The sequence below is a fragment of the Convolutriloba macropyga genome, chromosome 1 (assembly GCF_964194025.1).
Source record: "Convolutriloba macropyga chromosome 1, txConMacr16.3, whole genome shotgun sequence".
NCBI classification, from domain to species: domain Eukaryota; kingdom Metazoa; phylum Xenacoelomorpha; order Acoela; family Convolutidae; genus Convolutriloba; species Convolutriloba macropyga.
The window spans coordinates 49,442,352-49,452,988 of record NC_134468.1 but is presented as its reverse complement, the minus strand read 5'-3'; the positions used below and the strand labels follow the sequence as shown (position 1 = coordinate 49,452,988).

Genomic DNA, 10,637 nt, shown 5'->3' with positions numbered 1-10,637 from the left:
GTTGCTTTTCCAGAGGGCATTTTCATAAAAACAAGAGGTAGAAATTCAATTCAGTCATCTATAATAATTAAGTTGAGAAAAGTTTGTTTTAATTTAAGAAGTTCTAAGGTTGTTCAAAAATATCATCTGATCACTCAATCTCTCCTCTTGATTCAAACTTGTCCTCTGCCCATCGTCATCCTCATTCTCACCTTTGTACTCTACAAATTCATAGTGATAAATGATACTCATCATCTGGTAAAACTCCTCAAACGTCTCAATCACTTTGAACTGGATCAGATCCACCTGGTCCTTCGGGCAGTACTCGTCCAGAGAACTTCTGGCAATTGTAATAAGGGAAGGGCAGAAGCCAGGGGAAGACATTGCACATGCTATTAAGTGGCTGAACTCGTACATGGAAGTCTTGATCTCCAACTCTGAGCTCTTGTGGTGCGGCAACTCAGTCGTGTCAAAGGTCAGCCCACAATTGTGTATTATTTCTGGGTCGTGGCCCTTATCCAGCACAATGGCCAGTTTTTTGTATTCATCAGTAATTGGAGTTCCCTTTACAATTATGTCTTCCAAAGTTCGCAACTGACGGCGACGTCTAGCCAAGCAGAAATTAACATCACGTTTCTCATATTTAAACTTAGGAGGATCAAAATGGTACAAGTTTTTTATTATTTCATACTCCTCAGAGGAAAATATTTTCTTGAATGGATTCAGACAGCTGAAGTAATCTAAGTCAACGTCTAAAATGTACTTGTGCTCTCTGGTAATTTGACGAAGTTGTGCAGCTGTTCCATCGTCAGTTCCGTTTAGAACGTAGAGTTTAAAGGGAACAGAATTCTTTAGTTTCTCAGCAGGCGAGTAAATCAATGCTGATAAAAAGTAATCATGTAAACATGACACCTTCAGGAGTCCCGAAACTGGATCTTTGCCAATGTACAAATCAAGTGGATTATTTGGTTCCGTATCGGGAATTTGACAAGCCCACGCAGGTCGAATCCAAACTACAGTTGAAAAATGCCCAGCAAAAACGGCTGGAAAAATCCAATTTTCAATTCCTAAAGTATCGAACAAGGCAGACTTATTAGTAGCATCGTCAGCTTGTAATTTATCGGATATCATAAGATCCGGGTGAGCGTCAAAGTGAATAAGAGCTAGGTTACTGAATGGTACACGTTTGGCGCCAATCTCACGATAGATCAACTGGAGAGCATCATCATGGTCTTCTACAATATTGACAGTTACTCGGCTATCGGGAGAGGGGAAATGTTGGGGCAGTATAGGTCGTCTTGTATCTCCCTGCGCAACAGGCGGGCCCGCTGTCCGCTCCATTTGTGACAATTGGTTCGGTTCGAAGGTTAGCACTGTATGATGCTATGATTAGGGTACCCGATATCTTTCATAATTGGTTCACACGCATCTAATATCTTCTATCCCATCCATATTTTTATCTAGAAACAAATCTGAAGATCTTGTAGCTGATCAGGGCAACGGATTATTTCTCATCACACCACCTCTTTAACCTAGGGCGAAGGTAAACATTTGCGACTGGTAGGGCAGTTTGTAATTTTTAACTATTGAGGATATGTTACTCGGAGGATTGTTCATTGGAGCCGCTCATTCGATGCATCGACCGAAAGACAGATCAATTCAGGTATCTATTCAGTTTCCTCCCCGTGTTTTTATGGCTCACAATTAAATTCTATTTGTTGCTACACAACACGTGCTCCTGTGTTATTTGCTGAAGAATTGGCGAGCAAAAGCAACAAACAAAAGAAAAAATTTCTTTACAAACTCAAAGTTCCCAGAAAGACAAAGAAGAAAGTACAGAAGATATCGCATGCAGTGAACCCAATACAATTACACCAGAAAAGAAATGAATACTTAGCAAAAACCAATGCTATTTTTGGTTCCGAAGTCTTCCCGAAAACAGTAGAACTAAACTTATAAAAGCTCAGTCGATATCGAAAATGACTGAGTGTTCCCTGTAAGCAATTAAGCGCTGGGAGGTAATGAATAGTTCTTTCAGGCAAAAACAATTTAGGATTTTTCGAAAAAATACCAAAAAATGGGAAAAACGCTCAACATATTTTTAAAGCACTTTATGGTCCATATTTTTTTTTCAAAAAATTAAGGATTACAAAAAAACAAACTAGAGACAGTATCGACCAGTAAAGTTGGAGTGAATTTCTTTCACATTATAAATTTAACAAAAGGGAACCTTGTTGTTCCAACTCATTAGGTTGCTAGAAAGACAAAGAAAGAAGTAAGGAGGATATCGCAGGCGAGGAACACAATTCGGTTACAGAAAAGAACCTTATACTGAGCAAAAACCACTGGACATTTTTGCTTAGAGGTATTCCTTAAATTATAAAAGTTATATTCCAAGAACGCATTTGTTTTGAAAAAGGACTGTTCCCTTTAAGCAATTACCCGCTTGGAGGGATTAACTAGACAAGAACAGAAAATGCAACAAAGGTTTGGCGCAAAAAAGAAATTCGAGAAAAAATAATGTTTTTCATGATATTTAACAGAAAACATTAACTTTAGCTAGAGCTTTTCTAATCTCACAGTGGAGAAAATCAATGCTGTCAATGGAATCTAGCATGAAAAGTTGGGGCAATTCTATAACAAAAATTCTCACAGCCAAGTTTTTGAGTGGAAACATTGCGATATGGTAGATGTTTGAGATCAGTCAAAAAAGCAATCACTGCTTAGAATTCTTTACAAGACTCAAAGACAGAATAAGAGGAGGGTTGTCGGGAAGATTTTTGGCAGAGAGAATTTTTGTTTAAAGTATAAGCGTTTGAATTTTCGACGCCCCATCCCGACCCCTGTAAAATAGTACTTCCTAAAATCCAATTTGCCTCAAAAATTGAACCGATGGTGCACCGAACATTTGCGTATGCAATTAGAAAAACAGCGAGCTTGATACGGTATCACGAAGATATTAACTTCTCGTTTTAAAACAATACCTGAAGACTTCTTTCGCACTATCAAGAAAGGAAGTTTTTGTCAGAAGCATTTTGCCTGTTGAAAAAATAGCTCACACATTAAGGATTCAAACTGGGCATCATTTTAATGCCACAGTTAACGATGGCATAAAACTCTCAAATAGGGGACGAAAACAAACGAAAGGTCTTAGGTTTCTTGATTTTACTTATTACTGTTGTCTCTACACTTGTTAATGATGCTACAAAATGAGCCATCTTGTTAATGATTCAATGAGCCATCCTACGACCACTAATCCGTTTTTGCGTTAGGTCATAATTTGCTGAATGAAACGACACGTTACTTATCGCTGATAAAAGTTGATAAGACTGAGTACCCTAAGGCAGAAGAAAAACGATCACACGCGAGGGGGGAGAAAAAACGGAAGCGAATAGTTGGTTGTCAGAGAGCGGAATCTGAATTTTGTTAATTCGTTGCGAAAGGATAAAGTTGCCTAGCTTCAGCGAATGAAAATGCAGAGCAAAATCGTTGGCTACGAGGAAACTAAGCTTTTGGTCAGTAAGAGCTACTGGGAGGCATAGCTAGCAGAACAGTTATCTTGTTTAGGACGTCAGTCGAATGAATATTTGACACCAGTGGATAAATTGATTGAACTGGTTTGATTAACTGTGGGCCATTATTTAGTTTTGTTAAAAAGTTACTTTTGGATTGTCGATATTACTCAATTACATGTTTCTGGCTATAAATTTATCAGTTGCTGGAATAACTGATTCATTTATCCGAAGTGAACTTTTAAGCAGTTGAGAGACCATTTTTTGGGACAAAACAGTACACTCCCAATTAACATACGAACCACCAAACAAATCTTTTGGAATTTTGATAATTTTTGGGCGCTAGTCAGTTCCCAGCTGGAAACTTTCTAACAACAAAATACAATATTCTATAACTTCCCGCTTAACCAAGGGGGGAAAATTCCAATTGTTTCGGAGCCCCCAGCTTACTGCGCATACAACTTTTCCGACCCCTTCCCAAGCACACGTGCAAATGTAACTGGGGTTGCAAACAGACTGGCGGGGAAGCAGAAAAAATCCCAAAAAGCTGACTTGATATTTAATTTGACCAGTTGACACAGGAAAAAAATTATGCGAACAGAGCAAATATTCTGCAGGCATTGGACTTTGGAGCAAAATGCATATTCAATAATCTCCTGTGCTGACCCCGACGTGATTCGAACACGCAACCTTCTGATCTGGAGTCAGACGCGCTACCGTTGCCCCACGGAGTCTTTGTGCACTTGTACACTAGAGCTGCCACGTACTTACTGACGCCTCCTAGCCGTATGCTCTCCTTAACAGGATATTCTCTTCTAATTTGAGTAGAAATTTGAGTATAGCAGTGAGTTAATTACAAAATCGAATATCTGCTAAGTTTTTTTTCTCATTTGTTTCAGTTATCCACACTAAAACCTAGCCCTGGTCAATTTAAAATCGAATATCTGCTAAGTTTTTTTTCTCATTTGTTTCAGTTATCCACACTAAAACCTAGCCCTGGTCAATTTTTTGGACATATTCAACAGTCCGCTTTACCCTTAGTTCTTGGTACCCAGTAAGCCTCAATTTTTGTTAAGGAATGCAATCTATCAAGAATAATTGACAATTTGTCAGACATATTAGACCAAAACTTCCCTTTTTTTCGCCTTCCGTCTATTAGGAAAACAAAATTGTTTCATTTTGTAGCGTAAAATCTAATTTTGAACCAACATTTTGATTGAAAAAATCTAGATTTGAACAAAAAATAACGCTGAAAGTGAACAAAATTATGCCAAATATCACGTGTTCACACCAAAGTTTAAACCTCGATAACTCATCGAAAAAAACGAAATTCAAAAAACTTTTAATTTCAAATTATACGCTGGACAAGCTTTTTAACGATACCACTCTTTTTTTGCTACGATGAGCATATCGATCGTCGAAAATTTACTGAACAAAAAACCATTTGAGTATAAAGCTCTTACCCCACAAGTGAGGTCGGAACAAAAAAACACTTCATTCATAAAATATGCAAAGAAAGCCACAGATTTAGGCCTTCAGGCATATGACAGAAAAAATCTTACTGCATTTTTGATACTGCAAATTCTATTATTATTAGTAACATGTTGGGTGACTATAAAAATGACCAAAATCTAAGGATGGACAAATACGGATAGTATTAAACAACTGATCGTGCTAACAAATTTCATCACAAACACATGGTAATGGTCTTTAAAATGCATATTTCCGCAATTAACTTTACAGCAAAAATAACATAAAAAAGGACATTTTTTTCTCCTTGGAAATATAACAGCTAAAATGAACAAAATATTGCAAAAATTAAATTATCATTAAAAAGACAACGGAAACAGAAAAATACTCAAACACAAAAATCGTTTATAACAAAAACCTACCCCCAGGAACATTTGCAGAAAATAACAATTTCGAAGCTAATCCAAGGAAACTCTATGCGTTAATATTAGAAAAAATCATTCGCAAACCAACAAAAAATGGAAAAAGTCTACGAAAAAAGGCTAAAACCATTAACTTTTTTGAAAACCTAAAAAAGCAGAGGCAACGACACTAGAGGCCTTATGAGAATGCTTGAATAATAGATGTTATAATATTGAAAATAAAATATAGTAGAATATATAAGTAAAAAGACTACTTCGAAATTTTGAGTTAAAAATGAAAGAAAAATGCAATGGAACAGAACATATTATTTAACCATATTGGCTTATCAAGTTAGATATCCATACACCTGACTAAATAAAACAGTGAAAAAGGTCGAAGACTCAAAACACTCAATATGCAAAAAAAAATTACGTCAAAGGATTGTTAAAACTGCGGTTATAAAACAAATTTTAACTCGCTTTTGGTTTAATTTGGTTTTTTTGTAAAATTGTTTTTGATCAATCTGCCATTATATGTACCTTTCTAAAAATCATATCGCAAAGTTTTTGGGAGCCTAATGACATGCGTTTCAAGGGTAAATTGGACACACTATTTAATTTTTTGGATTTTTTCTTTAATTTTTATATTTTGGTCTTTGAAGTGTTTTTGTTTTTATAAAAATGTTCAAATACTAATCTAAGTTTTGTCAAACCAATTTTTGTCCAATTTTACTTAGTATTTTTGATTTTTTTGACCAGAAAAAACTTTCTTTGCACAGCCACGAATTTATTTTTCGCGTTATTAATAAATGAGTTCCTTTTGGCGTCAGCTCGCCAAAAAGAACTCAATTATTATTATTATGAACAATAAATTCGTGGAGTTGCAAAGGGTTTTTTAGGTAATAAAAACCAAAAAAAAAATTTAAAAATACTAAGTAAAATTGGACAAAAATTGATAAAATCGGATTAGTATGCGTACAATTTTATAAAAACAAACACCTCAGTTAAAAGGAGGTGTCCAGTTAGACACCTCAAAGACACTGACTTCAAAGAACAAAATGAAAAAATCCAGAAGGCTAAATAAGAAACATGTGTCCAATTTGTCCTTGAAACGCATTTCCTTAGGCTCTCAATAAATTTGCAATGAATTTTAGAAAGCTGCATGTTAATATCAGATCGATCAAAAACAATTTCTAGAAACCAAATTTCAAGCAAAAAAAGTGAGCCCAATTGACGGAAAAACTGCTTTTCAAAATCAAAAACTCATTCACTGTATGCAGCGCATGATCAATAAAGTTCTCTCGCTCAGAGAAAATTAGTTCACAACAATTTAACTCTACTTCGCTTTTAGGTCAAAACGCCGTTTGAACAAATAGTACTTCTGGTGGAAAAAATCTTTCGAGAGCAATTAAAAATTTGAACATGCATTAATTGAATTGGTTTTCGAAACTGATAGGTGCTCGGGAACATCTTCACTTGAACGTAACCATTTGAAAATTTGAACAGATAGTAAGTGCTCTGGCTTTTTATCACAGTTTAAATTTCTTCATCTATGGGCACCTATGTAGCTCATTAAAAAATTTTTCTTTCCAAATAATGTTACACAAAACGCACCTGCAAAACATCGTGTAAAACTCAATATTCGTATGCCAGTCCTGAAAAATAAGTTACATCGTTCCTTTAAAATAAGTCAAATTTACCTTTTATTTAATTGCGACAGCCCAAAAATCATTTTAGACAACAACTCAAAGCAGAAGCAATTAAATCGAAGAAAGCTAAGTTCTATGCGTCATAAAACTTGTACATGAAATGTAATATTAGGATCAAATTTGTAACAAATCAAGTATCAAAATGAACAAGCAAATCAAACTGCAAATACATAGTTAGTAACAAGAATCATCATGCTAAAACAACACATATCAGCAACTTTTCATAATTTCCTCATTACATATTTTAAGAAGGGATTTAAAATCGCAATTGACAAAAGATTTCCAAAATTTGCCTACAGTGCACCAGGTGCTAGCCGGGAAAGATGGAGAGTCCATTCCTTGCAAGATGCGACAAACCACCAGACCAGTCAAATCCATGTCATGGTACAGGGATACGAAAGTTCTAACTTTCTGTCGGGCTAGATATTCTTCCTTTTCATTCAGTCGAAATTTACCAGACAACTCGGTTTTCGTTTCACCATCTGTATTTTCAAAGTAGTTCATAACTTTCCCAGCAATCTCACTGTTTCCATCAGCATTGGATAGTTTCTCTTCTTCATCGGGAAAACATGAGAACACAGACTTCTCAGCAACAGGCATCAAAATATCAGAGAATAGAAAATGGAGACTTCTAATTTTCGACCTTTCATGATTCTTTGTTTGATCTAGCAAAAACTCAGTCAGCATTTCAATTAGATCATCTTTGCAACATTTCAGTTTAAATACAGCACTTTTCGCTGTAACTGAAATTTTAATACCCATGTTTTTAGTTTGGCTGGCAAAGAGGGACCGTGTTATGTTCTCATACGGTTTATTTATGTAGTTTGCAATTGTCGATATTTTGAAACTGAGCTTATTTCCGTCGCGGGTAGCTCCTTGGCCACTTTCACTTAACTTCAAAGCTGTTTTGTAAACAGGGAACTCGTCGAAAAACGTCCGTGGCAGATTGAATCCATTGTAGAAATACGCGGAGCAGAAATCATTTCCAATTTTCTCAATAACCACAGGTTTCAAAGGATGAGTTTCGAGGTATGAGATTAGAGTGAGCAATGTTTCTTCTTTTATGTCGATTGAGTTAGCTAATGACAAATCTACAGCAGCATAATGATAATGATCTTCGGTGGATTGTGAAAACTCAAACTCACAACTGACATTCTTCAAGTCCGAGAATACCTCGTTGCCCACTTTGCGAATAGTCGAGGGTTCAACATACGAACTATAAACATGCCTCTCTTGTTCGTACAAATCGACCATTGAGTCTTTATTCAAAAAGGTATGGCAATATGCAACTTGTGTTGAATTTCTACCAGCCCGTCCAATTTCTTGAATGAAGTTCTCCACACTGCCAGAAATGTTGTAATGAATGACTGCTCTGATATTTGACTTATTCAAGCCCATGCCAAATGCAACAGTCGCAGCTACAATTTTCAAGTTTTCATTCATGAAACGCTTCTGAATTTGAGCTCTTTCTGAGCTCGTTTTGCCAGCGTGGTAACTCTCAGACATATCTTGTTCTCCGAATACAGTTCGAATATGTGAAGCAACAACATCGCAGTCATTCCGCTTCGTACAGTAGATGAGAATTGATTTAAAACTTTTAAAAGGTTCTTTTTCGAGAAGATCCGTCAAAGATTGCAATCTGTGAGAATCACTAGAAGCACTAATTCTTAAATTTGTCGGAATTCTCACATCATAATACATTTGATTCTGTTCAATGTCTAACAAGTTTCCCATGTCAATTTCAGTCTGTTTGGAAGCAGTCGCAGTTATTCCCAGAAAACAACTAATTCCCCAACTTTTGAGTGAACTGAAAAGCCGGAAGTATGAAGGCCTAAAATTGTGCGACCATTGCGAGATACAGTGAACCTCGTCAATACACGCGAAACCAATCGGCGGAAAGTTTTCAAGTTGGCGCAACTTAAAACCCTCCACGACCATCTCAGGAGAAACAAAGAGAACCGCTAGCTTCTGGTCAGCTAAGTCTTTGAGAACATTGTTTCTTTTGGATTCTGTCAATGCTGAATGATAACACGCCGCTTTGAGACCTCTCGGACAATTTTTAACTTGGTCGTCCATGAGCGAAATCAAAGGCGATACGACAATAGTAACTGTTTTGAACTTTTTGTAGAGCATTAAAGCTGGAAGCTGATAACAGAGAGATTTTCCACTGCCTGTCGGTTTAATTACCAGGGAAGATTTTCCTTGCACAATTTGACTCACACAAGCCATTTGCCAACTCAGCAACGACTGGATTTTGAATGTTTTTAAAGCAGACGGCATCATTCCTAGGAAGTCATCCTCGCTCAGTACGAAATTTTCAGCTCCTACTGCTTGCAAATTAATATTTGGAAACTTAGGAATAAGACTCAACGCTGTTTCCTTCACAAATGCCAAGGCGTCAGGAATAACCGCAGCTTCGAAAGTCTTGGGCGCGGACGTTGTTGCATTCGAAATATTCCACGAGCTTCTGTATCCATTCTTGCTTGAGTTCGCAGCGTAATTGTTCTCACGCCGACTGGTGGCCCTTTGGAACTGTTTGTGTTTAAAGCGCTTTCTGTTTAAAGCGAAGCGACTATGACCTTTCACAAATGTTTTCTGCTTCATATTCAGTTTAATGAAGTTATCACATTTTATGTTGCTCTCTCGTTTGCTGCTATCACTAGTGACCCCTCTTTCACTTTCATGCAACTTCGAAGACCCCGAATTGATTGATTTGTATCCCTCTGACCCTGACGTGCTCTTCAAATCTGGAATTTGCATAGCCAATAACTGATTGTCAGAACCAACAAATGAACGAGGACAATTTTCAGTATTACCAGAACTTGAACTTAGAACCGACCTCAAATTTTCATTGGCGTCCAGTTCCACAGTATTTAAACCAGCTTTGTTGACGCATGATGGAATCTGTAAAGATTCATTTCCATTGTTTTCAGATTGATTGACATGAGATTTGCTCATTTCAAGATAACTGCTGTCTTGAACTTCTGACTTTGTTCGAGGAGCACAATGTTCAAGCTCAATGCTATTTATTATGCTAGACAAGTTTCTCTTCAAGAGAGTCGAGCTTCCGAAACGAGGAGCAACCTTCGTGTGCTTCCGAGTCGGAGAAAAATTGTTGTTCTCAATTGGCTTCAGAGTATCACAAACCTTTACGGGAAAATTCACATCTTTCTCCAAGCTTCTGCTATTTGCAACTTTAAAGTTATCCTCACCAATTTTAGCACAGTTTAAGTGCTCAAATTTTGGTACACTTGATTTTTCCGGAAGCAAAGTCGTTGAAATGAGTGACGAAAAATTATCGCCAATTTTAGTCCGCTTTAGTAGAGGGTTTTGAACTTGTAGAGCATCATCGTCGTTTTCCATTTTATTTGAACAGCCATTAGCAGCGTCAAAGTTCCGCTTCAACTTGCCGATTGAAAATGATTTATTTACAGTCTTAGATGCTAGCAATTTTGGATAAACGAACTTCTGCTTCACTAGTTCTGATTCGTTCTTTCGTAAAAGACTCGAGTCCCACGAATCAGCCATGAAGAATTTAGCTTTTCATACAATTTCCCTGAAAGAGG

At 36.7% G+C, this 10,637-nt stretch overlaps 2 protein-coding genes and 1 non-coding gene across 3 annotated transcripts; all 3 read right to left on the bottom strand.

The window, feature by feature from the left end:
- Positions 1-31: 31 nt before the first annotated feature.
- LOC142339963 (UPF0489 protein C5orf22 homolog) lies at positions 32-1,472 on the bottom strand. The gene has a single exon (XM_075390337.1). The coding sequence runs from the start codon at positions 1,318-1,320 to the stop codon at positions 94-96; it is 1,227 nt and encodes a 408-aa protein (XP_075246452.1). The 5' UTR covers positions 1,321-1,472; the 3' UTR covers positions 32-93.
- Positions 1,473-4,153: 2,681 nt separating this feature from the next.
- On the bottom strand, positions 4,154-4,225 carry Trnaw-cca (transfer RNA tryptophan (anticodon CCA)). Its single transcript has one exon. It is a non-coding gene; the product is annotated as a tRNA-Trp (tRNA).
- A 2,759-nt stretch (positions 4,226-6,984) lies between these two features.
- On the bottom strand, positions 6,985-10,628 carry LOC142339940 (uncharacterized). The gene has a single exon (XM_075390311.1). The coding sequence runs from the start codon at positions 10,597-10,599 to the stop codon at positions 7,282-7,284; it is 3,318 nt and encodes a 1,105-aa protein (XP_075246426.1). The 5' UTR covers positions 10,600-10,628; the 3' UTR covers positions 6,985-7,281.
- Positions 10,629-10,637: the final 9 nt, after the last annotated feature.